Source organism: Photinus pyralis, unplaced genomic scaffold, assembly GCF_008802855.1.
Source record: "Photinus pyralis isolate 1611_PpyrPB1 unplaced genomic scaffold, Ppyr1.3 Ppyr1.4_LG10, whole genome shotgun sequence".
NCBI classification, from domain to species: domain Eukaryota; kingdom Metazoa; phylum Arthropoda; class Insecta; order Coleoptera; family Lampyridae; genus Photinus; species Photinus pyralis.
In genome coordinates, this window is record NW_022170250.1 from 9,752,731 (window position 1) to 9,780,104 (window position 27,374).

Consider the following 27,374-nt stretch of genomic DNA (forward strand, 5'->3'; position numbering starts at 1 on the left):
GGCATTCTTCAAGTGTCGCTCTATCAATTTTTCGAGTTTTTAAACATTCTGTCGACTTTGAAGACTCTTCCGATTCTCTAAATCTAAGGGCACGTCAGATCTTCAACATTCTCTGTACGTTTCTTTGATTTCTTCCAATTTTTCAGCGTGAAAATTGGCATCAAACGCCCAGAGAGATATTCTAAAGCGAAAGGTCACGCAAGCGATAGGTAAATGGATCGAATTGGGATAAACAAAAACATGTTTTTTTATGCAAGAGATGATAGCCGTGGAAGTTTCTCAACACACTTATTTCGGAATTAGTCGTTAATTAGCCTTTCTTAATGATAATTGACAAACACATCAAATTAAATAGAAATCAAAAGCAGTGGAAGAACACTAATGAGTTAACGATACTTGCAAAGGATTGACCGTTTGAATTGAAGCCATCTAAGGTCAACCTTTAATCAACTGATTTTCTTATATAAAAGCGTCTGCCGAATGTCTAAGTCATAAAGAACCAAAATGTCCCGTATTGCTATCCTCTGCGTTGCAGCGTTCCTAGTCCAGGCCATTTCCGCCGAGCGTAAGTTCTTTTTTTTTCGCTTTGAGGGTTAATTTCTATGTTCCTTTGCAGAATGTGGCGATAACGAGAGCTACGTGCAAACGAACGGGTGCGAGCCTTCGTGCCGATTTCTCGTAATTGATTTCCCCTGCGCCGCCGCCCCTCACATGGCGTGCCAATGTGACAGCGGTTTCGTACGGAGGGAATCAAAAGGTCCGTGCATTAAGCCGGAGGACTGTCCGAAATGAATTGAATCGATAAGGTAGTTGTTTGTATACTTGAATTTTAATAAAAGTAAAGATGGTTTGTCTGATAACAGTCGAGGATGTTTATTTAACAAGTCGATAACCCTTACTCCTTGTGCCCACCAGCTATCAAATTAAGCTGAAGTTATCTAAGGTCGATTACCTATAACAAAAGACTTGGATCTTGGATCAAGCCAAGACCCTTCTTCGCTCAGGTGATGAGCTTCGAGCTACTCAATGCAAAAAGCTCACAAAATCTTGAAAACTAGAAATTCTGGAAACACGTTTCGCATTCACAATTGAAAATTAATTCAAAAAATTGAAACTTCAAAAATCGCCACCACTTCTCAATTAAGAAGAAATGATTAAATAATTTAGGTGCTCCATGTTCTTTTTTCCTCTTTGCTTCCGCTTTCGTTTCTATATTTTCCTTCCACTATCTCCCTCCACCCCCCTTTTTCTGACAGCTTTCATTTGCCCTCGCCCTGTCACAACCGTCTTTATTTCTTCCACACTTTTGTTCCCTTTTTGTTCCTACTTTTTTAAAATTCTTTTTCTCTTTTCGCTTTTCTCCTAAAAGGGCGAAGGATCGCTTCCTCCACTGTAGATACTTAAATTATTTCTTACAACTGTGGGTTTTTGGTGACAATAAGGAAAAATAGAGAAATAGAAGAGTGAGATCACCTTCGCTCCCTTCATCACCTCGTGTTTTCTTTCCTATTTTTTCTAAATTTCTTTGATATCCTCCCCTTTTATCTTCCTATCCTTGCTTGTTGTTCTTTCTTCGTCACTTTTTTTCGCGAGAGTTTCTTTTATTCCCCCCCCCCCCCCTTTATTTCCTTTTCTTCCTTTTTAATCCGTCTTCCATTCCCCTCCCTTTTCTTCTTGTGCTTTATTACTTTGAACTTAATGTGTAAAGGGCACACTTCAAGTACTGACTGATCCCTTGACGCATTAAAGAAAATTAAATCAGGTACAAAGATCGGAGGTTTTCATTTTTTAACACGCTTTAGGTGCTTCTGAAGCAGATTTCCCAATTTTCCTGGTTGGAAACACGAAATTTAATAGAAATGTTGAATTAATACGTAAAGGGCACCCTTCAAGCACTGACTGATCCCTTGACGCATTAAAGAAAGTTAAATCAGGTATAAAGATCGGAGGTTTTCATTTTTGAACTCGCTTTAGGCGCTTCTGAAGCAAATTTCCCAAGTTTCCCGGTTCGAAACACGAAATTTAATAGAAATTTTGAACTTAATGTGTAAAGGGCACACTTCAAGAACTGACTGATTCCTTGACGCATTAAAGAAAATTAAATCGGGTACAAAGATCGGAGGTTTTCATTTTTGAGCACGCTTTAAACGCTTCTGAAGCAGATTCCCCAAGTTTCTTGGTTCGAAACACGAAATCTGATAGAAATTTTGAACTTAATGTGTAAAGGGCCCACTTCAAGCACTGACTGATCCCTTGACGCATTAAAGAAAATTAAATCAGGTACAAAGATCGGAGGTTTTCATTTTTGAACACGCTTTAAACGCTTCTGAAGCAAATTTTCCAAGTTTCACGGTTGGAAACCCGAAATTTAATAGAAATTTTGAACTTAATGTGTAAAGGGCACACTTCAAGCACTGACTGATTCCTTGACGCATTAAAGAAAATTAAATCAGGTACAAAGAGCGGAGGTTTTCATTTTTGAACACGCTTTCTGCTTTCTGCTTCTGAAGCAGATTCCCCAAGTTTCTTGGTTCGAAACACGAAATCTGATAGAAATTTTGAACTTAATGTGTAAAGGGCACACTTCAAGCACTGACTGATCCCTTGACGCATTAAAAAAAATTAAATCAGGTACAAAGATCGGAGGTTTTCATTTTTGAACACGCTTTAAACGCTTCTGAAGCAATTTCCCAAGTTTCTCGGTTGGAAACACGAAATTTAATAGAAATTTTGAACTTAATGTGTAAAGGGCACACTTCAAGCACTGACTGATCCCTTGACGCATTAAAGAAAATTAAATCAGGTACAAAGATCGGAGGTTTTCATTTTTGAACACGCTTTAAACGCTTCTGAAGCAGATTCCCCAAGTTTCTTGGTTCGAAACACGAAATCTGATAGAAATTTTGAACTTAATGTGTAAAGGGCACACTTCAAGCACTGACTGATCCCTTGACGCATTAAAAAAAATTAAATCAGGTACAAAGATCGGAGGTTTTCATTTTTGAACACGCTTTAAACGCTTCTGAAGCAATTTCCCAAGTTTCTCGGTTGGAAACACGAAGTTTAATAGAAATTTTGAACTTAATGTGTAAAGGGCACACTTCAAGTACTGACTGATCCCTTGACGCATTAAAGAAAATTAAATCAGGTACAAAGATCGGAGGTTTTCATTTTTGAACACGCTTTAAACGCTTCTGAAGCAGATTTCCCAAGTTTCTCGGTTGGAAACACGAAATTTAATAGAAATTTTGAACTTAATGTGTAAAGGGCACACTTCAAGCACTGACTGATTTCTTGACGCATTAAAGAAAATTAAATCAGGTACAAAGATCGGAGGTTTTCATTTTTGAACACGCTTTAAACGCTTCTGAAGCAGATTCCCCAAGTTTCTTGGTTCGAAACACGAAATCTGATAGAAATTTTGAACTTAATGTGTAAAGGGCACACTTCAAGCACTGACTGATCCCTTGACGCATTAAAAAAAATTAAATCAGGTACAAAGATCGGAGGTTTTCATTTTTGAACACGCTTTAAACGCTTCTGAAGCAATTTCCCAAGTTTCTCGGTTGGAAACACGAAATTTAATAGAAATTTTGAACTTAATGTGTAAAGGGCACACTTCAAGTACTGACTGATCCCTTGACGCATTAAAGAAAATTAAATCAGGTACAAAGATCGGAGGTTTTCATTTTTTAACACGCTTTAGGTGCTTCTGAAGCAGATTTCCCAATTTTCCTGGTTGGAAACACGAAATTTAATAGAAATGTTGAATTAATACGTAAAGGGCACCCTTCAAGCACTGACTGATCCCTTGACGCATTAAAGAAAGTTAAATCAGGTATAAAGATCGGAGGTTTTCATTTTTGAACTCGCTTTAGGCGCTTCTGAAGCAAATTTCCCAAGTTTCCCGGTTCGAAACACGAAATTTAATAGAAATTTTGAACTTAATGTGTAAAGGGCACACTTCAAGAACTGACTGATTCCTTGACGCATTAAAGAAAATTAAATCGGGTACAAAGATCGGAGGTTTTCATTTTTGAGCACGCTTTAAACGCTTCTGAAGCAGATTCCCCAAGTTTCTTGGTTCGAAACACGAAATCTGATAGAAATTTTGAACTTAATGTGTAAAGGGCCCACTTCAAGCACTGACTGATCCCTTGACGCATTAAAGAAAATTAAATCAGGTACAAAGATCGGAGGTTTTCATTTTTGAACACGCTTTAAACGCTTCTGAAGCAAATTTTCCAAGTTTCACGGTTGGAAACCCGAAATTTAATAGAAATTTTGAACTTAATGTGTAAAGGGCACACTTCAAGCACTGACTGATTCCTTGACGCATTAAAGAAAATTAAATCAGGTACAAAGAGCGGAGGTTTTCATTTTTGAACACGCTTTCTGCTTTCTGCTTCTGAAGCAGATTCCCCAAGTTTCTTGGTTCGAAACACGAAATCTGATAGAAATTTTGAACTTAATGTGTAAAGGGCACACTTCAAGCACTGACTGATCCCTTGACGCATTAAAAAAAATTAAATCAGTTACAAAGATCGGAGGTTTTCATTTTTGAACATGCTTTAAACGCTTCTGAAGCAATTTCCCAAGTTTCTCGGTTGGAAACACGAAATTTAATAGAAATTTTGAACTTAATGTGTAAAGGGCACACTTCAAGTACTGACTGATCCCTTGACGCATTAAAGAAAATTAAATCAGTTACAAAGATCGGAGGTTTTCATTTTTGAACACGCTTTAAACGTTTCTGAAGCAGCTTTCCCATGTTTCTCGGTTGGAAACCCGAAATTTAATAGAAATTTTGAACTTAATGTGTAAAGGGCACACTTCAAGCACTGACTGATTTCTTGACGCATTAAAGAAAATTAAAGCAGGTACAAAGATCGGAGGTTTTCATTTTTTAACACGCTTTAGGTGCTTCTGAAGCAGATTTCCCAATTTTCCTGGTTGGAAACACGAAATTTAATAGAAATGTTGAATTAATACGTAAAGGGCACCCTTCAAGCACTGACTGATCCCTTGACGCATTAAAGAAAGTTAAATCAGGTATAAAGATCGGAGGTTTTCATTTTTGAACTCGCTTTAGGCGCTTCTGAAGCAAATTTCCCAAGTTTCCCGGTTCGAAACACGAAATTTAATAGAAATTTTGAACTTAATGTGTAAAGGGCACACTTCAAGCACTGACTGATCCCTTGACGCATTAAAGAAAATTAAATCAGGTACAAAGATCGGAGGTTTTCATTTTTGAACACGCTTTAAACGCTTCTGAAGCAGATTCCCCAAGTTTCTTGGTTCGAAACACGAAATCTGATAGAAATTTTGAACTTAATGTGTAAAGGGCACACTTCAAGCACTGACTGATCCCTTGACGCATTAAAGAAAATTAAATCAGGTACAAAGATCGGAGGTTTTCATTTTTGAACACGCTTTAAACGTTTCTGAAGCAGATTTCCCATGTTTCTCGGTTGGAAACCCGAAATTTAATAGAAATTTTGAACTTAATGTGTAAAGGGCACACTCGGAGGACTTTTTAAAGCATTTTTGAACACGCTTTAAACGCTTCTGAAGCAGATTTCCTAAGTTTCTCGGTTTGAAACACGAAATTTAATAGAAATTTTGTACTTAATGTGTAAAGGGCAGACTTCAAGCACTGACTGATCCCTTGACGCATTAAAGAAAATTAAATCAGGTACAAAGAACGGAGGTTTTCATTTTTGAACACGCTTTAGGCGCTTCTGAAGCAGATTTCCTAAGTTTCTCGGTTTGAAACACGAAATTTAATAGAAATTTTGAACTTAATGTGTAAAGGGCACACTTCAAACACTGACTGATCCCTTGACGCATTAGAGAAAATTAAATCAGGTACAAAGATCGGAGGTTTTCATTTTTGAACACACACGAAGTGACCAAATGTAAGAGCTTTTTAACGCACGTAAGTGCACTGATTAGTCTTTTTGCCTTTAACCGTAATTAAAAAAAAACTTAATAATGCTTAACATAATTATTTAAAGAGCCTTGTGTCGCTAAGTGTCTTTAGAGTCTTAGAGAAAGGCCTTAAGAGGCCTTACAAGCTTTCCAAAGTTTAAAATAGTCTCCATGAGTCTCTTAAGATTTTCAAGAGTTTCTAGCACACCCCCAATGATCCTTTAGAGCCTTGGAAAGTGCATTTAATGTAATAAAAAGCGTTAATGATTACTAGATAGAGATACTTCCTCCTAAAGGCATAAGGATCTCTGAGAACCGTCATTTAAAAATCGTTGAGTATTTAGGAGTTTTCAAGGGTTTCCAAGAGGATCCAAAAGTCTTCTATTTTGACGGCTATTTAAAGACCCATGGATGGTAATAAAAGGTTTTTAAAAATCACATCTTAATAGTGTTTAACGGACCTTGAAACACCTTTGAAATATTTATGAAATTATAGCCTTTATTGGCCATTGAAGCTCTGTAAGATCTCCCCAAGAAGGTTCAAGGGGCATTGTGAGTTTACAAGAGTTTCCAAGAACTTCAAAAAAGACCAAAAGCCCCTTATAGACCTTAAAGGTTGTTATGGGCGTTAGAACCTTTTTATTGGTCCCCAAGACCTTCCAAGAACCTCGTCTCCATCCCTTAAGATCTTTAGAAGACGATAAGTTTGAATCTGAAAAATAATGGAATTTAAAAAATAGAGATTCTGCACGAAAACAAAAAAACTGAAAGTTGGAAACCGAAAATAGAAAACCCAAAAATAGAAAACCGTAAAACTGGATTCTGAATCTTGGAAATAGGAAACCAAAAGAGTAAACAATGACCACATCTTGAACCTTTAACCTTGAATTTTTGATCGATAATTAGTTGTTGGGTTGAAATAATGACACATTACAGCATAATGGACAAAGGTCAACCTCTTATCGTCTTATAGGTAATTTTACTGCTTGTTTTTATCTCGTGCGTTAGTATAAAAACAACCGCCAAGAAGTTCCAAGAACAGTGAGCCAAGATGTCTCGTATTGTTATTGTCAGTGTCATCGTTTGCCTGGTCCAAGCCATTTTGGCTGAAGGTGAGTTACGCTTCCGTCCTTCTTGGTGTTGACGATCGTTTCCAGACTGCGGGCCAAACGCCGTCCACGAAGAACACGTAGGATGCGAACCCACCTGCGAAACTCCCAAAATTACCGCCCTCTGCGCTACCGCTCCCCAATTGGGATGCAAATGTCTGCCACACTTCGTGAGGGACAAGAGCAAGAACGCATGTGTCAAAGTGGAGGACTGCCCAAACAAAGGTGAGTCTGGCAAGGTCTCGACCAGAGCCTGACGTGACTTTACAGGATGCGGTGACAACGAGAGCTACATCCAGACGATCGGATGCGAACCGACATGCGCGCAACCTAAAGTTCTTCCGCGCTGCGCAGCCGCCCCTCACATGGCTTGTCGATGCCACGAAGGGTTCGTCAGGGACAAGACTCACAATAAATGCATCAAGGAACACGACTGTCCGAAATAATTTGGGACCACGGGACACTTGATAATAAAGTCGAGTTTTTCGTTTTTTGAAAAATCTTTAAGAAACCACTTTGATTGTATGAAACGTCAACCTTCCTCGTCCCCACTTCCTGACACTGTGATCGGGAATCCCTTAACTGCTAGGGATCAAAATCATCTCTAAAAATAAGAGTTCTGAAAGGGTTTTAAAAAAACCTTGAGGGATCCTCAAGAAGGTTCTTCACGAGGATTTTGAGAGACTTCTATGTCTGAAAACGGAAAATTCTCAAAGTTTTCAAATAAGAAAAGTTTTTCCTTAATTTGATATATCCACAAAATGTACTCCTTCATAATATGTAACGAAAACGAGTAGTTGTGATTAAAAAAAATATGCCCCCCTTCACCTTGCAGAAGTACGCCACTGACCATAAGTTTAAAGTACATATAAAAAAATAAATTGGTAGAAAACTGTCTATATTTCGGACACCATAGTTTTTAAAAAAAAAATTGTATAGAAGACAAAAGTGTTCTATAGATAAAATGTTCTCCCTGTATCATTTCGTAGAGGAAGTTCTTAAAATACCTCGGGGGGAGTTTGGGTAGATTTCCGTAGGATTTGAGGAGGACGCAAGCTTCCAAAATGATTTCGAGAATATTTCTACATTTCAAGTAGCTTTTGGGAGTTTATCGAAAAGGTGGCGAAACGGAAGATTAGTAGAGGAGAAAATTTCCAGAAAATAATTGAGAGAGACTTTTTACAAGGAAAAGATAAGTCATAATGTTGGGAAGACCCTGTGAATAACGTTTTGTGAAGAATCCTTTGGGAAGACTACGGCCCACACCACCCTTGTCTAGTTTTTTTTAAGGAGCTATTAGAATGTACCCTTCCAATTGACAAATCACGAGCTATGCCGAACTCACCTTAGGCTCGCTCGGCATTGGTGTATCCATTCATTAAATTAACGAAACAGTCAAGAAATAGGTACATAATTGGCTACTAAATTGGCATCTACGAATGCCGAGCGAGCCGAAGGCGAGTTCGGCATAAATCCAGCCCACCCCACCCTTCGCTAGTTTTTTTAAGGAGCTATTAGAATGTACCTTTCCAATTGACAGATCACGATCATGCCGAAGCATAACTTTTGATTGAGAAGTCCCATCGAAAAAGTACAAATTGTTTTGGATTCTACGCACCAAAAGTAATAAAAAAAAGTGTCTTCCCGAGAAATTTTGGTGCAGTCGATTTTGGGGAAAAAAGGAAGGTTTTACACTGCCTTTTTTTGAGCCCCGAAAAAAAAATTGTCTCAGATCGCCCCGGAAAAACAATTTTCTTATAGAATGTGGCCTGTAGAATCGATAATTTCAAACAGTACCAAGATTGGGCTACTAGTTCAAAAGTTACGGCCCTTTGAATTTTTTTTCGAAATTGGTTTCTAGTCTATAACTTTTGATTGAGAAGTCCGATCGAAAAAGTACAAATTGTTTTGGATTCTACGCACCAAAATTAATAAGAAAAAGTATCTTCCCGAGAAATTTTGGTTCAGTCGATTTTTGATAAAAAAGGAAGGTTTTACACTGCCTTTTTTTGAGCCCCGAAAAAAAAATTGTCTCAGATCGCCCCGGAAAAAACATTTTCTTATAGAATGGGGCCTGTAGAATCCATAATTTCAAACAGTTCCAAGATTAGGCTACTAGTTCAAAAGTTCCGGCCCATTACATTTTTTTTCGAAATTGGTTTCTAGTCTATAACTTTTGATTGAGAAGTCTGATCGAAAAAGTACAAATTGTTTTGGATTCTACGGAAAAAAAAATTTTCTTATAGAATGTGGCCTGTAGAATCCATAATTTCAAACAGTTCCAAGATTGGGCTACTAGTTCAAAAGTTACAGCCCTTTGAATTTTCTTTCGAAATTGGTTTCTAGTCTATAACTTTTGATTGAGAAGTCTGATCGAAAAAGTACGAATTGTTTTGGATTCTACGCACCAAAATTAATAAGAAAAAGTGTTTTCCCGAGAAATTTTGGTGCAGTCGATTTTTGGTAAAAAAAAGAAGGTTATACACTGCTTTTTTGAGACCCGAAAAAAAATTGCCTCAGATCGACCCGGAAAAAAATTTTTCTTATAGAAAATGGTCTGTGGAATCCAGAATTTCAAACAGTTCCAAGATTGGGCTACTAGTTCAAAAGTTACAGCCCTTTGAATTTTCTTTCGAAATTGGTTTCTAGTCTATAACCTTTGATTGAGAAGTCTGATCGAAAAAGTACGAATTGTTTTGGATGCTACGCACCAAAATTAATAAGAAAAAGTGTTTTCCCGAGAAATTTTGGTGCAGTCGATTTTTGGTAAAAAAGGAAGGTTTACACTGCCTTTTTTTGAGGCCCTCAAAAAAAATTGTCTCAGATCGACCCGGAAAAAAATTTTTCTTATAGAATGTGACCTGTAGAATCCATAATTTCAAACAGTTCCCAAGATTGGGCTACTAGGTTCCAAAAGTTACAGCCTTTGAAATTTTTTTAGAAATTGGTTTCTAGTCTATAACTTTTGATTGAGAAGTCTGATCGAAAAAGTACGAATTGATTTGGATTCTACGCACCCAAATTAATAAGAAAAAGTGTATTCCCGAGAAATTTTGGTGTAGTCGATTTTTGGTAAAAAAGGAAGGTTGTACACTGCCTTTTTTGAGGCCCGAAAAAAAAATTGTCTCAGAACGACCCGGAAAAAAATGTTTCTTATAGAATGTGGCCTGTAGAATCCATAATTTCAAACAGTTCCAAGATTGGGCTACTAGTTCAAAAGTTACAGCCCTTTGAATTTTTTTTCGAAATTGGGTTCTAGTCTATAACTTTTGATTGAGAAGTCTGATCGAAAAAGTACGAATTGATTTGGATTCTACGCACCCAAATTAATAAGAAAAAGTGTTTCCCGAGAAATGTTGGTGTAGTCGATTTTTGGTTAAAAAAGGAAGGTTATACACTGCCCTTTTTTGAGCCCCGGAAAAAAAATTGTCTCAGATCGATCCGGAAAAAAATTTTCTTATAGAATTTGGCCTGTAGAATCCATACTTTCAAACAGTTCCAAGATTGGGCTACTAGTTCAAAAGTTACAGCCCTTTGAATTTATTTTCGAAATTGGTTTCTAGTCTATAACTTTTGATTGAGAAGTCCGATCGAAAAAGTACAAATTGTTTTGGATTCTACGCACCAAAATTAATAAGAAAAAGTGTCTTCCCGAGAAATTTTGGTTCAGTCGATTTTTGATAAAAAAGGAAGGTTTTACACTGCCTTTTTTTGAGCCCCGAAAAAAAAATTGTCTCAGATCGCCCCGGAAAAAAAATCTTCTTATAGAATGTGGCCTGTAAAATCCATAATTTCAAACAGTTCCAAGATTGGGCTACTAGTTCAAAAGTTACAGCCCTTTGAATTTTTTTCGAAGTTGGTTTCTAGTCTATAACTTTTGATTGAGAAGTCCGATCGAAAAAGTACAAACTGTTTTGGATTCTACGCACCAAAATTAATAAGAAAAAGTATCTTCCCGAGAAATTTTGGTTCAGTCGATTTTTGATAAAAAAGGAAGGTTTTACACTGCCCTCTTTTGAGCCCCGAAAAAAAAATTGTCTCAGATCGCCCCGGAAAAAAAATTTTCTTATAGAATGTGACCTGTAGAATCCATAATTTCAAACAGTTCCAAGATTGGGCTACTAGTTCAAAAGTTACAGCCCTTTGAATTTTTTTCGAAATTGGTTTCTAGTCTATAACTTTTGATTGAGAAGTCTGATCGAAAAAGTACGAATTGTTTTGGATTCTACGCACCCAAATTAATAAGAAAAAGTGTTTTCCCGAGAAATTTTGGTGTAGTCGATTTTTGGTAAAAAAGGAAGGTACACTGCCTTTTTTTGAGCCCCGAAAAAAAAATTGTCTCAGATCGACCCGGAAAAAAATTTTCTTATGGAATGTGGCCTGTAGAATCCATATTTTCAAACAGTTCCAAGATTGGGCTACTAGTTCAAAAGTTACAGCCCTTTGAATTTTTTTTCGAAATTGGTTTCTAGTCTATAACTTTTGATTGAGAAGTCCCATCGAAAAAGTACGAATTGTTTTGGATTCTACGCACCAAAATTAATAAGAAAAAGTGTCTTCCCGAGAAATTTTGGTGCAGTCGATTTTGGTAAAAAAGGAAGGTTTTACACTGCCTTTTTTTGGGCCCGAAAAAAAAATTGTCTCAGATCGCCCCGGAAAAAAAATTTTCTTATAGAATGTGGCCTGTAGAATCGATAATTTCAAACAGTTCCATGATTGGGCTACTAGTTCAAAAGTTACAGCCCTTTGAATTTATTTTCGAAATTGGTTTCTAGTCTATAACTTTTGATTGAGAAGTCCGATCGAAAAAGTACAAATTGTTTTGGATTCTACGCACCAAAATTAATAAGAAAAAGTGTCTTCCCGAGAAATTTTGGTGCAGTCGATTTTTGGTAAAAAAGGAAGGTTTTACACATGCCTTTTTTGAGCCCCGAAAAAAAAATTGTCTCAGATCGACCCGGAAAAAAATTTTCTTATAGAATGTGGCCTGTAGAATCCATAATTTCAAACAGTTCCAAGATTGGGCTACTAGTTCAAAAGCTACAGCCCTTTGAATTTTCTTTCGAAATTGGTTTCTAGTCTATAACTTTTGATTGAGAAGTCCGATCGAAAAAGTACAAATTGTTTTGGATTCTACGCACCAAAATTAATAAGAAAAAGTGTGTTCCCGAGAAATTTTAGTGCAGTCGACTTTGGGAAAAAAGGAAGGTTATACACTGCCTTTTTTTGAGCCCCGAAAAAAAATTATCTCGGAAAGAATAATTGGCCATTTTAAGGGGCGCCTACGAATGCGGCATAAATTTAACCCACTCTCGCCTACTTTTTACCCCCCGCACGTTAGTAAGGGATTGGGATAAAAAATGATCCCCCACTTTTTTTACGGAAATACTCGTTTTGAAAAACCAGGAATGCGAATCAAACAAAATCTTGATGATGTCGGTCCGTCTGTACTCTCATTTCCGGCTAAACGACTGAACCGATTGGAACCAAATTTGGTATACAAAACAAGTGTTTTTAAAACACTCTTCTGCTTTGAAAGTTACTCCATGAGCTTTGAATGCCTCTTGGTGTCCTTTGGAGTGCTTCAGAAATTGTTAGTGACTCACAAGTCACAAAACTCTCCAAAACTTTTAAACGCACTTAAATCTTAAAAGATGCTTTAATCTTCAGAAATTAGTAGTAAAATCAGATAGATTCATCTAGTAGCTCTTTTGTTTGGAAACGATTGAAATGTCTTGGAAAGAAAACATTTGGTGACGTTACAGGCTCCTAAATGTTCGTACTTTGAGGGATCCCTTTGAAAGGCTATGAGAGTTTAAGGAACATTAAATTCTTTCAAAGAGTAATAATAACACTCAAAAACTGTAAAAATTACGGTAAAAATTCTCTAGAAGACTCTTTTAAGAAGCAATGTACCTTAATAATAGATAAACACGATCTATGACACAAATGAGCGAGTCCAACGCGAGTTCGGCATTCATTTGGGCCACTCCTCCCTATTTTTTTTTTATTTATTACAAACAATTTTTTTTACAATTAAAAATCTCTTGAAACACTATAATAATTATAAATTTTGAAACCATAATAATAGTCTCGTGAAACTTTCATGAACGAATTATTTGACCCCGTACAACCCTCCGATCACTTCTTTGAAATACTTTTGAAGCTCCCTTGAAACTCACGTTTTCTGATAACACCTTCATTTTTAAGTTTTCTTAAAACCTACCCCCTTGACTCTCTTAAACTGTCATGCAACTCTAGAAAACACAAGAGCCGCCTCCAACTCTGAATCTTTCTGGTTCTGAAGTCAGACTCAGAAAGCTGTACTTAAGTCAACTTTCGAAGCATTCTCTGAAAGCCTTGAAGACTTTAGAAGATCGGAAACATTGAGACTTTAATGGCGCTGGCAACTGTAAAGAGTTTAAGTGCTCTGAAATCCAAAGAGATCTGATAATTGAAAGGTTGCAATACTACATTTCTTGTACCAAACGTATTTTCCTGATGTAATTACAGATAAGGAACGGTATTTCTATAGGAATCTTAAATTCAGATGGTGTAAAGGGTTCCTCATAAAGACAGAAGTAAAATAACTGTAAAAACATCTTCACAAAAAGTTGTTTTATTAGTGCGTCAAAAATATTCTTTATTCTGTCACTCATGGAGGCGAATGATTAAGCACGACTTGTCGACACATCTCCTCACCAAAAGCAGACGTTTCTCACGTCGTCAGTTAATTGAAAGAACGCCAATCTACCATTACATCATCTGCCCCGAAGAGGAATTGACACGTTACGGAAAAACGGGTCGCCTCTTTAGCAATTGTACCGATTAAGGGACCCACCGCGTTGTCACTCGTGAGTTTGCCAACAAGGTCAAAGGTGACCATCGTCGGAGAAAGGGATCCGAAATTGGTCAATTCCCAGAGATCGCGAATTCATTATGCAAGCGTTTCGAATGCTTATTAAACAACAACAAAAAAACGCGCGCGCGTTCCCCGAGATGGTAGTAGCAAACCGCTAGGACAGTTAAAACAAAAGGCGGTTGGAGGATTACCACCCACAGCGACAGACCGCTAACAAATGGGACTCACCGTGTAGCCGCCACTACGGCTCCAAGCTCTTATAATGATATAAAATAGCTCAAATTCCTACTTCTTGTATATATTAATACAAATATTTTTATAACATACCAAACCTACATTTCTCTCGACTTTGACTTAATATCTCACTATTTTTCTTTAATTATCCTTTTCTCATTGGACAGAATCAGGTTGGCGGTAATGGATCGCCCTCTATCAACCGATAGCTGAACTTTTCAAACATCGATTTTTGTACGAGCTTGGAAACCGTTGGCTGCCAGCCAGAATAGAATAAAATTGTTTGACCGTCGGCAGATGGCAGCATAAACCTTTCCAAATGTAATCACCCTTCAAAGTGTTCAAGAGCTTTTGAGTTATTTTATCAATATACTTTAATAGCCTTTCATAAGAACCTTTACTGTACCAAATGTTTGCTTTCCAAGAGCCTTTTCAATCGTCTCCACACGAAAGAGTAATAGCTTGTTTGAAAGGTCTTTCGAAGTCCTTTATTTTGAAGTTTGATTGTTTAAAATTAGTCGATTCGCTTTCGAGAAAATGAGAAAAATCTTTATTTAACTTATTAACCCTCGGCTCGCTTGATATTCGTAGGTGCAGCCTTAAGTGGCCAAATTTATACTGTATGCATTTTAAATACATGGCTATACAACTGCCGAGTTCGGTATAGATCGTGTTTTACATGGGAAAGGCCATTCTGATAGCTCCTTAAAAAACTATGCAGGGGTTGGCCGAAATTATCCGAACTCTCCTTCGGCTCACCCGCCATTGGTAAGTGTGACCTTAAGTAGCCAAACTTGTAGTGTTTGAATTTTTTATTATTAATTTGATACATAAATGGTTATACCTAACAATGACGAGCAGAGCGGAAGAGGGGAGTTCGACATCGATGGTTCTTTACCTATTGGAAAGGTCATTCTGACAGCTCTTTCAGAAATTATGCAGAGGTATGGCCTTATATGGCCAAATTTGTATTGTTTGAATTTTTATTATTAATTTAAGAAATAGTTATACGGAGGCGAGCTCGGTGTAAATCTATATTATCGGAAAGGTCATTCTGATAGCTCTTTGAAAAACTATACAGGGGACAGGGGTGGGCCAAATTTATGCCGAACTCGCCTTCTACTCTGTTTAATGAAAAAGTATAGGTACTAATGCCGAAAGAGTTCTGAATATCGTAAGTATTTTATCTATCGGAAGGGTCAATCTGATTGCTCTTTCAAAAATTATGCAAGGGTGGGCCAAAAGTATATCGAACTCGGCGTAAGCGCGGCCTTAGGTGGACTGTTTTTAATGAAAGGCTATACCAATACCGAGCGAGTCAAATGCGAGTCCGGCATAAATTCAGTCCACTCCGTCATAGTTTATTAAGGAACTCTCAGACCTTTCCAATAGACAAACACGATCTCGAACGAGATGAATTCGCAAAACTGAGAATCGGGCCAATTTGTGACTATTATTACTATTATTGCACATACCAATTAATGAACTATATAATTGAGGATGAAACCTCATGAAGTGAAAATAGAGAAATAGAGATAAAAGAAAGACACCATATTGCAAACCTTCAAAACATGACAAATTATGCATTTCAAATTGTACACAGAAGAAAAAGTAAACCATTGAAGCACAGCAAAAAAGGTTCTGTGTTTAAGTTTTCCTAGCTGTTGTTTCTGAAGAAATCCTTAATTTTTTCAAAGTTTGCACAATATTGGTCTTGCAATAATAATGACACTATAATTTTGAACACTTTAGGATAACACGTTAACGTTAACGCGTCTTTAGACAGCCGAATACCCACTTTACAGTGCAATTGGGTAGATGATTTTGCCAATGCAATCGAAAAACAAATTAACCTTGAAAAATCGAGTGACCTTGCAAATGCCTATAACCTTGCAAACGCATTCGAAGCTCTTGAACTGAAAAGAGATAAAGTTGAACAAATAACCTCCCAAAGCTAAAACGCCAAGTTTTGAAGAAATGGTAAACGAATCCTCACCCAATTTTGTGTGATTTACTAGGTCATAAAGTCTATGTGATACCGCTATGCTATTATATAGTGGCCGGGTGCGCGAGGTAAGGCGGCGCAGCCGCCGAAACCGAGCGTAAGTCCAATAAAAAGAGATTTTTGTGGCCGAACTACTTCGAAACGGTCCGACCGATTTTTATGAATTTTTTTTGTATATTTACTAGGACGTAAAGCCTATGTTATACCGCTATGCTATTATATAGTCCTCCGGGCGTACGAGGTAAGGCGGCGCAGCCGCCGAAACCGAGCGTAAGTCTCAATAAAAAGAGATGTTTGTAGCCGAACTACTTCGAAACGGCCCGACCGATTTTTATGAATTTTTTTTGTATATTTACTAGGACGTAAAGCCTATGTTATACCGCTATGCTATTATATAGTCCTCCGGGCGTACGAGGTAAGGCGGCGCAGCCGCCGAAACCGAGCGTAAGTTCAATAAAAAGAGATTTTTGTGGCCGAACTACTTCGAAACGGTCCGACCGATTTTTATGAATTTTTTTTTGTATATTTACTAGGACGTAAAGCCTATGTTATACCGCTATGTTATTATATAGTCCGTTGGGTGCGTACGAGGTAAGGCGGCGCAGCCGCCGAAACCGAGCGTAAGTTCAATAAAAAGAGATTTTTGTGGCCGAACTACTTCGAAACGGCCCGACCGATTTTTATGAATTTTTTTTGTATATTTACTAGGACGTAAAGCCTATGTTATACCGCTATGCTATTATATAGTCCTCTGGGCGTACGAGGTAAGGCGGCGCAGCCGCCGAAACCGAGCGTAAGTTCAATAAAAAGGGATTTTTGTGGCCGAACTACTTCGAAACGGTCCGACCGATTTTTATGAATTTTTTTTTGTATATTTACTAGGACGTAAAGCCTATGTTATACCGCTATGCTATTATATAGTCCTCTGGGCGTACGAGGTAAGGCGGCGCAGCCGCCGAAACCGAGCGTAAATTCAATAAAAAGGGATTTTTGTGGCCGAACTACTTCGAAACGGTCCGACCGATTTTTATGAATTTTTTTTTGTATATTTACTAGGACGTAAAGCCTATGTTATACCGCTATGCTATTATATAGTTCTCCGGGCGTACGAGGTAAGGCGGCGCAGCCGCCGAAACCGAGCGTAAGTTCAATAAAAAGAGATTTTTGTGGCCGAACTACTTCGAAACGGCCCGACCGATTTTTATGAATTTTTTTTGTATATTTACTAGGACGTAAAGCCTATGTTATACCGCTATGCTATTATATAGTCCTCTGGGCGTACGAGGTAAGGCGGCGCAGCCGCCGAAACCGAGCGTAAGTTCAATAAAAAGGGATTTTTGTGGCCGAACTACTTCGAAACGGTCCGACCGATTTTTATGAATTTTTTTTGTATATTTACTAGGACGTAAAGCCTATGTTATACCGCTATGCTATTATATAGTCCTCTGGGCGTACGAGGTAAGGCGGCGCAGCCGCCGAAACCGAGCGTAAATTCAATAAAAAGGGATTTTTGTGGCCGAACTACTTCGAAACGGTCCGACCGATTTTTATGAATTTTTTTTTGTATATTTACTAGGACGTAAAGCCTATGTTATACCGCTATGCTATTATATAGTCCTGGGGCGTACGAGGTAAGGCGGCGCAGCCGCCGAAACCGAGCGTAAGTTCAATAAAAAGAGATTTTTGTGGCCGAACTACTTCGAAACGGCCCGACCGATTTTTATGAATTTTTTTTGTATATTTACTAGGACGTAAAGCCTATGTTATACCGCTATGCTATTATATAGTTCTCCGGGCGTACGAGGTAAGGCGGCGCAGCCGCCGAAACCGAGCGTAAGTTCAATAAAAAGAGATTTTTGTGGCCGAACTACTTCGAAACGGTCCGACCGATTTTTATGAATTTTTTTTGTATATTTACTAGGACGTAAAGCCTATGTTATACCGCTATGCTATTATATAGTCCTCCGGGCGTACGAGGTAAGGCGGCGCAGCCGCCGAAACCGAGCGTAAATCACATATATAGAAATGTTTGTAGCCGAACTACTTCGAAACGGCCCAACCGATTTTTATGAATTTTTTTTTGTATATTTACTAGGACGTAAAGCCTATGTTATACCGCTATGCTATTATATAGTCCTCCGAGCGTACGAGGTAAGGCGGCGCAGCCGCCGAAACCGAGCGTAAATCTCATATATAGAAATGTTTGTAGCCGAACTACTTCGAAACGGCCCGACCGATTTTTATGAATCTTTTTGTATATTTATGAAGTCGTAAAGTCTATGTTATACCGCTATGTTATTATATAGTCCGTTGGGTGCGCGAGGTAAGGCGGCGCAGCCGCCGAAACCGAGCGTAAGTTCAATAAAAAGAGATTTTTGTGGCCGAACTACTTCGAAACCGTCCGACCGATTTTTATGAATTTTTTTTTGTATATTTACTAGGACGTAAAGCCTATGTTATACCGCTATGCTATTATATAGTCCGCCGGGCACACGAGGTAGGCGGCTCCTAAACCGATCGTAAGTCATGTATATAGAAATGTTTGTGGGCGAACTACTTCGAAACGGCCCGACCGATTTTTATGATTTTTTTTGTATATTTGCGTATGTCCCATAATATAAAGTAGACGAGATTTCCCATACGCGGTATGAAGTTCGCGGGGTCTGCTACTAATAAAATAAAATTTAATTACGATTAAGTATGATTTACTACGTGTTGTTGAGTTACCACGTTGTTGTTACATACACCTGCTCATCGTGACTGATTGCATCACTAAATGTGATGGGCGATTGGGTCGTCACACCCCGACGCCTTCATTATTGCTACCAATATTAAAAGATCGATTGCAACAAAACGGCGCAAACAACTACTAATGTAACTAAACGCGAAATACAGTATTTTTCATCAATTGTCTGGAATTATATCATGACATCTCCATGTCCAAAATGGCGCAAAAATTAAATTTTGGAAAACACAAGCAACAATAAAAATGTTTATTTTCCTAAAATACAGAGTAAATGTTCTTCAAACAACCTTACGCAAAGAAACTTTATTTACATTAAAAAGTCTCCTTCAATAAATAATTTACAAGCGATAAATTTGTAAAAAAATATTAATAAATAAATAAATATTCAGCCACTATTATTTATACAAGGAAATGTATGTGAAGATGAGTTTATTTAGACCTTTTCTCTTTTTTTTTTGTTCAACAAATCAATATTAACAAAATCATTTGTACAATCTTAAGGTTCGCAGATCAATTTAACGAGGGCGTTATGTTGTCGCACCACTGGACCTCGACGTTCGGCCACTTGGTCTGCAGGCAGGTCAGCATGGGGTCCGAGTCGTTAATCGACTTCAGATCGGATTCCAACAGTATGGCGGATCCGTAGTGGTACTGAACCTGCTTGGTGACGTTGCTGCGCGCCAGCCCGTTGTAGTGGATGAGCTGGAACATGTCGGGAACCGAGGACTCCTCCTTGGGGAAGAATTCGTCCATAAACGCGTTCAGTAGAATAATGCCTAGGTTTTCCGAATCTAATTTCTTTGTCATGATGTCGACACTGAAAAAGGGGGTGTGAAATTGTTACTGGGGGTGGGTACCTACTATTCTTGGTCGCTAACGAGGGATAAGGCAGAGAGGACGTCGCGCAGACTGGAGACACTAATGAAGTTGTTTCCGTCCGGATCGTAGCTTTTGAAGACGCGTCGTGCCTCCTCACTCTTAGTTTCCGGACTGACGAGCGATTTTTCGTCACTGAACAGCACTGGAAAACGCGAGTTCGAGTCGTGAGCGTCGAATACGACAGACAACATACCTGTTAAGTGCGTCTCCGAGCCCAACACCCAGATCGGGTGGGTCGGATTTTTGTAGAACGAACCGACCGTGCAGTACCTCAGGTGTTCCATTAAAGTTATAAATCCGATTTCGCTCTGCTTGTCCAGTCCTTTCAGTTCTGTAAGTAAAAAAATGCGGTTGCAGTTGTACAAAGTAGATAGTAGCTGTGGTGTACCACAAGGAACTATATCGGGGCCTTTCTTTTTTGTTTCTATAAATGATACGTAAAAGTTCTAAATAATCATCATAACAAACGAAATATTGGGAAAAAGGCGTGATGAAGCGGAAATAAGAGGAAGGGGGAAGTATGAGATACTTCTTTTATGTCTAACGGCCAAATTCTCCGTTCGATAATAACATAAACAAGAGTATTCTGGACATTTTTCAAATTTGAGTTTTGTTGCCTCACCCTGTGTATAGCATACATGTACAGTACAAAAAAGTTCCCCCCTTTTTGTTTCTAGTCACAGAATTACGAAATGAGTTTTGCCTCATCCTGTATACTACACAGTTTCATTGTTAAAGACACCTTGGAGCTTCAAATTATGTGTTTTTAGTGATGGAAATAAGAGAAAAATGGGTCTGTTTGCCATTAAAATTCAACAGAGAGGATCTTTCATACCCCTACCCTCAAATAAAAACGAGTCTACTTCATTTTTGTTACCTCACCCCATATACCACACAATTATACTACTAGAGACACTTGGAGGATTCAAAATATTTTGACTATGTTGCCTCACTCTGTACATAACTCGCTCCCTTAAGCTTTAAATGATCAAACACCTCGTATACAAAGGCAATTACTTACTAAGGCCTCCGACATCTTGAAAATTATCCCAAACGTACGTGACAGCCTTCCCCGTAATCATAAGATTAATAAGACTCTGACTTCCGTAGCCGTACGTCTCGTCTATGAGCGGATCCGTCGTGTCGCACTCCGACCTAACGGACTCCAAGCCTTTCGTTGCTATCACAGAATATAGAAATAATAAAACTCCGAATTGAGCGTTAAGTGTATGAATATTTTCGTTATAATACTTTCGAACGTCCTCCATCAACGGACATAGGCGAATTTTTAAATTGTCGTGGAAAACTTTGGCATCTGACTCCGAATTGGTATCGTCGCCGTTTACTAACGATGGTCCGCTACTATCTAAAGCTACGTCGCGATTTCTTAAATGAACTATGTAGTAACTGCCTAGGGAACACTGTTGTAGAATTTCGCAGAGTGCGTTTACGAGAACTTTGCGCTGTACCTCCTCGGCCACCTGCAACGTGAGTATTAGATTACTCGAAAGCAGGCGGCAGACTCACGGTGTAACGAAATGACATTCCATTATAGTCGGTTAAAAGTTTTTTTAAAATAAATGCTTGTATCGGTGCGATGATCGCACATGGTCCTCCCTCCGCTTGTTCCAGCGCGCTTTTCTCGTTTGCACTAAAATAAAACCCTACAAGAGAGGGGTGAAAGAGTTTTGAAATGAAAACAGTAAGGGCCTACCCTGCGACCAGCGTTTGAAAATGTCCTGCTTGATGTTGGAGCCCCACAGCAATTGCCTTATTCCCGTTAATTCCTGATCTGTCTTCGACAACAAATTATCATCCATTATAAAAATTAATTCTAACTAAATCAAAATCCAAATTTTGTTGTATTTTGTACAATTTGATTTTTAGGTTACCCCATTTGACGCATATAATGATTTGACGTTGACGCGAGAATTTATTACAGGTGTACCAACCGACATTTTGTTTATGCGATGTTGCCATGTCCTACCAAATGATCGCATTTGCTGCTTGGTTTTACCTGTAACCTAAAAATAATATTCTGATCTCCTAATATCATATCCTACAATCTACATTAATCGTACGAAAACCGGACACGGAAAATCCGGATAACAAAAGTTATAAGGCCTCTTTTATCTTTGATCTAAATATACGTTGGATTAGGAGTACAGGAATTGGTATTCCTGTAGCCTTTAAACAATTGTCAAAGAAAAACTGTAGCAGGAAAGCATAATTAGTCGAGATGGTGTCCTGGTATTTGTTATAGAAGAACAAATTCTAATCCAAATTATGGATGAATCTTGTATGAGGAGAACATATACATTCTACGGCTTCATGAATGTCTGCGATACTATTACAGCAATGTTTGAATCATAAACTTTAATTAGGAGAATAGGAGCTTGTGTCAACATTTAAGGTAAACGGTTATAAGAAGAGCACAATTTGTGAAATGGTGTCTCCCAATAAGTTTACGTTTTTACATAGACACTTTCAGGCGAAAAACATAAGCAGGTCATGTACCACTTTGTAGGGTGTATCTGTGTTCCTAATATCGTTTTTTGAATAGATGTTTTATCAAAACTATAGAATTTATGGATGTTTGTTGAAAATCAGGAGAACATCAGAAGCGCTTGGTAGAAATTTTTTTGAAAAAGAGTTCCTATTTGGGTTCGATTTTTTTTTCTAAACATGCTTATATTAGGATCACAGAAAAGTGCTGTGCAATTTATCCTAGTCTTGATTAGTAGTATTAGAGTCACAGAAGCCCAAGCTTATTCTGTTCTTCTGATACAAGTATTACTGTTTCAAGGACACAAAAACACAAGATGTTGGTTTCAAAATCGATTGGCTGTAAAAACTGTAGCACCATCTTACATATATTATGTTCTTCTGGCACACAAGGTTCCTAGACTGTTCAAATGTTGCGAACGATTTCTATATCAGGATCACAAAAACGTACACGAATGTTCTCATAATAGACCTTTATCCAAAATGTATCAGGATCTCTGATTCGGTTCCCCTCACACATTAACTCATTTAAAGATTGTTGTGCCAAGTCATAAAAGTAGAAGTTCCTGTACTCCTGATAAATTCTACTCTACTAAAACTGCCCTGTTAGGAACACATACGTAAAAGGAGCAATAATTATTAGGTCACACTTTCTCAAAATGTTATCTTTTTGAGACAAGGTTTACTTTTTTTGGAAAAAAATAGGCATGGACTTCTAATACAAATTTCTCTCAAAAGATCTTGCATTAGAAACCCAAACACCCCGCAGGCTTAAAAATTTAGAGCACAACTTCTCTTTGATCATGAAACATGCATTTTTAAAAGAGGTTTCAATCAGGAATACTTGAGTTTGCAGTTCCACGATCATTTTTCAGATTTGTATAAAAAATAGTAATCTTACTGAGATCCTGATACAATGAATTGTGAGCTGGGTTCCTAATCTGTACTCATGATACATACATTTGAATCTGAACGACCTCTATTACTTTAGTACAATTTTCAAGAGAAATGTGTATCAGGAGAACAGAATCTGTTTCCGGAACTACTAGAAAAATATAACTTATCAAAACGTGCAGCCTAATACCATTGAATTAATACCTTATACAGCGTCACGCGTTTCTGTGACCCCGGCACAGAGATTTTTTGTAAACAAATTGATACCAAGAGAACAGGAGCTTGCATTTTTGTAAACTTAGTAGGTACATCAGAATCATAAAAATAAAAACGTGTGCGCCTATGATCATAATACTCATAATAATTGCACGATCAATTTGTTTTATAACAATACTTTGCAGTTCTAGAGAAGAATTAATCTAACCTGTAAGAAATGTGCCCTAATCAATTTTGGAACTTAGTTATTGTCTGAAATTCTAATACCTACACGATTTTTTTTAAGAAATCTGAATTCCGGGAACAGAAGCATGTAGTTTCTGTGACCCTGATACAATTTTTAAGAGAATTATGTTAGTAGTTGTCTTGTCACCTAATGAAACGCTTATCACGTTTCTGTGATCCCGATACAGAAATTTCTATTAAAGGGACAGGAGCTCGCATTTCTGTACCAGAAAAACAGAAACGTTTGGACTTTTACAGTACGGTTCTGATACAACATTTAGAAGAAACTTATTGTATGAGAACCTAATTTCGAATCTGTATCCCTGGTACTAGCTTCAGTAAAACAAATCGTGGAGTTGTGTGGGCCTCATATGATTCTAGACAACTTGTATTAGGAGAATAAAATTTTATTAGGTACTTCCTAATTCCTGTTGAGCATTTTAGGTTTCTAACCCAAGAATCTTTCTGGAGAAATTCGTATCAGGAGAGCAAGGGACTGCAGTTTGCAGATTGTATTTGCTGACAGAATCGTGTTTCTGTAATCCTGAAACAATTTTTAAGAGAAACCTTGCATCACTTCTGTAAACATAGAGCTTTACAACAGCTGCATGCGTATCTGTGGTAACAATGCGACTATTCCAATCTGGAAAATGAAAACTATTTTTTTAAAAATCAGTATCAGGAGAACATGGATTTTGTGAAAGGACAGCTTTCAAATCCTATATATGAGCCTAAAATGATATTTTTTTTAGAATTGTCCACATCAGGAGAACAGAATCTTGCGTTTTGATAACCACGGTTTAGGAGAACAGAAGCTTGAGGCTTCTTGCGAGAAATATTAGTATCATTAGATTTAGGAAAACGGGAGCTTGTGGTTCGGTTATCCTGGTACAACCTTTAACAGAGAGTGGTGAGGAAAGACTTAATGGAATGGTGCAGTCCAATAAATTTTACAGATTCTTACCTCTGTGTGATCCTAACACAAATACTTTTAAGAATTAAAACAGGAAATTCTCTTGCCCTAGTAGAATTTGTGTCAGAAGCTGAAAAAATGAATTAGAGCGAATTTTCCAACAAATTTTATTGATATAAAGATCTTTTTCTTACGAATTGTATCAGGACCTCAGAACCACAAAATTCGTCAAGTTCTTTTTTACTCGTATATAGCAGTACGACAGAAACACACAAATTTGCCCTCCTCGTCCAAATTAACTTACATTCTATCGCGATCACAGAAACACCTTATGGCAAGTTAGGTTCTCCTCACACAGGATTTTCTTAAATGTCGTATCAAGACCGCAGAAAAGGAAATGTGTGTCTTTCTGATACTCTCCTTTACCAGGGTCACAGAAATGCAAGTGCTGGTCTCTTGGCTCCTCACTAAAGCTTCTGTGATCGTGATACAATCTTTCAACAATTGTTTCTTATTAGAAGAACATAATTTGTTATATGGAGTTTCTTTGTCCCTGGTATAATTTTGGTTGTTAAGACCATTCTTTGTAACGGGAAAGTAAAACATTGAAGAAGGCGCGACGAAAAATTTTCCAGCGTGTTCACTGTCTGGATTTAATAATAATAATAATGTTTCTAATACAGAATTTTTTTAGAGAAATTTGTATCAGGAGAGCTGGAAGAAATTTCCTTTAAAAACTGGTTGCACCAGAGGGCTATTGAACCAAATGTATCTAATATATAAAAAACAGCTCGTCTGATTTGTATCAAGTGACAAGAAAACATTGACTGATGATGGGCGGCATGAAGTTCCTTGGGCGTGAGAGGTGAGGCAGTGCAACAGCAGAAACCGACTGTAAATCCGGTCCTAGGAAACACTGACTGGTAATTGGTATGAATTTGGCCGAGCGGATCTCCCTATCTAGGATACATTGACTGACGGGCGATATGAATTTCGCCGCGCGTGCGAGGTGAGGCGGCGCAACCGAGCATATGTCCACTTCAAGCAAACAAGATTTCCCAAACGCGGTTCGAGAATATACTATCAGTACCACAGAAATCTAAAATATGCTCTCTTCAATAAAAACTTAAATTTTACCAGCACCAGAACAACACCATATGAAAAGTTATGTTCTCCTCATACAGATTCGCCTTAAACGTTGTATCAAGACATAGGAGAAGAAAATGTGTGTCTTTCTGATACTCGCCTCAGAGCTAGGTACCTTTTTACAAATAAATTTGCAAACTCGCTAAGTGGTGGGGGAGGGGGTCATTTTTTACCCTAGTATGGTAAAAAAATGAATGAGAATGACAAGATCTAAAATGTCTAGGGCGCCCATTCTTCCAGATTTTTTCTCCCTCCCGAAGCTGTCTTTTTAAAGGTGTCTCAGGACCACAGAATCACGAGATTTTATTCTCCTCATTCTTAAACATTCTTTTCTCCCAATATAAACGTGTATTTTTAAAATTGTATCAGGATCACAGAACCACGAGATTTTGATCTCCTCATTATTAAAGATTCCTTTCTCCTGATGCATTGTATTTTTTAAAATTGTACGAGGAACACGACAGATCCACAAGATTTTGTTCTCTTGAAGCAAATGTATACTACAAACTGTAATAGGGCTGTAGAAAACCATATCTACTTATAAAAATCTAGTGTCCCGATGCTCAGTCCCCGAAACCGAGCATATGTCCCACCCAAGAAAACATTGAGTGATTGACAGTATAAAGTTCGAAGGGTGTGCGAGGTGAGGCGGCGCAGCCGCCGTAACCGAGCGTATGTCCAAATCTAAGAAAACATTGACTGATGGGCGGTATGAACTTCGCCGGGCATGATACGAAACCGAGAGTTTGCCAAGAAAAGATCGCAGAGTGGGCGAGGTGAGGCGGCGCAGCCGCAAAAACCGAGCGTAGGCAAAAAAACATTGACTGATTATCGGGCGCAAAACACGTAGGATTGTCGGTATGAAGCTTGTCGCGCGTGCGAGCATTGCACTTGGTCTTGGAGGTCGGGGAAGCACAGCGCAAGGTTTCTCAAATAAAAATGGTGATCAGAACAAGCTGTAAAATTTATAGAACACCCCCATTCTTAAAGATTCTTTTGTCGCCTGTTATAAGTTGTGATTTTATGTGTCAGGAGCACAGAATTAACCACCAATTTTCGTTCTTCTGAAAGAAAAGTATCCTTGAACCTGTACCGGGGGCCCAGGGCTATATAGAAAACCACAATTTCTTAAGTCTCTTTCCGAAGTGGTGGGTAAAAGTTCATTCAAAACAAATTTTCACAGGTCTTTCAATTTTCAATTGTTTGTTTTCCTCTACTTCTTGATTATTGTTAGACTAGTTTCTATTGGCAACCCCCTTTGTGACATGTGTACCTATCTTGTCGATTTTTTACATTTTGACAATTTTTCTCTTTTATGTCTATAAAAGAGGAACGTGAAAAATCGTGCGAAACGACCGAAGTAGCTATCAAGGTCGGCTTTGTGAATTTCTGTTAGGGCAGGTAACCTGATGAATCCGATCTGAGGGTTGCCAATAAACAACCGGATGCGATTTTCGTACTTTCTGCACGAGCATACAATGGGGAAAGTAATTGCTTTTGCAAAACAAAGTGAAATAATTAAAAAGGAACATCGTATAGTAAATAGGGCCGGGACGGGACAATAATCGATTTAGCCCGACCACGCCGTAGACGCGGCAACGTCGCACACATCTTACGGTAATAAAACCAAAATCCTTTAAAAACCGAACCGCTGTTTCCCTTCAATTGTTTTAATAGGCTTTTGATTAAAAATGTAAATTAAAGGAGAC

General features: G+C 38.0%; 3 protein-coding genes across 3 annotated transcripts; 2 read left to right on the forward strand and 1 right to left on the reverse strand.

The window, feature by feature from the left end:
- Nucleotides 1-316: 316 nt before the first annotated feature.
- On the forward strand, nt 317-865 carry LOC116162158 (trypsin inhibitor-like). The gene is made up of 2 exons (XM_031475706.1): nt 317-565; nt 617-865. Exons 1-2 carry the CDS (start codon nt 505-507, stop codon nt 790-792), a joined length of 237 nt encoding a protein of 78 aa, XP_031331566.1. The 5' UTR covers nt 317-504; the 3' UTR covers nt 793-865.
- Nucleotides 866-6,884: 6,019 nt separating this feature from the next.
- Nucleotides 6,885-7,547, forward strand: LOC116161719. Its single transcript, XM_031475174.1, has 3 exons — nt 6,885-7,043; nt 7,089-7,265; nt 7,311-7,547. The coding sequence occupies exons 1-3, from the start codon at nt 6,983-6,985 to the stop codon at nt 7,484-7,486; spliced, it is 414 nt and encodes a 137-aa protein (XP_031331034.1). The 5' UTR covers nt 6,885-6,982; the 3' UTR covers nt 7,487-7,547.
- An 11,754-nt stretch (nt 7,548-19,301) lies between these two features.
- Nucleotides 19,302-21,690, reverse strand: LOC116161338 (ubiquitin carboxyl-terminal hydrolase MINDY-3 homolog). The gene is made up of 6 exons (XM_031474664.1): nt 21,481-21,690; nt 21,294-21,430; nt 20,788-21,247; nt 19,960-20,097; nt 19,749-19,908; nt 19,302-19,704 (listed from the first exon to the last, which is right to left on the reverse strand). Exons 1-6 carry the CDS (start codon nt 21,584-21,586, stop codon nt 19,398-19,400), a joined length of 1,308 nt encoding a protein of 435 aa, XP_031330524.1. The 5' UTR covers nt 21,587-21,690; the 3' UTR covers nt 19,302-19,397.
- Between the last annotated feature and the right edge of the window lie 5,684 nt (nt 21,691-27,374).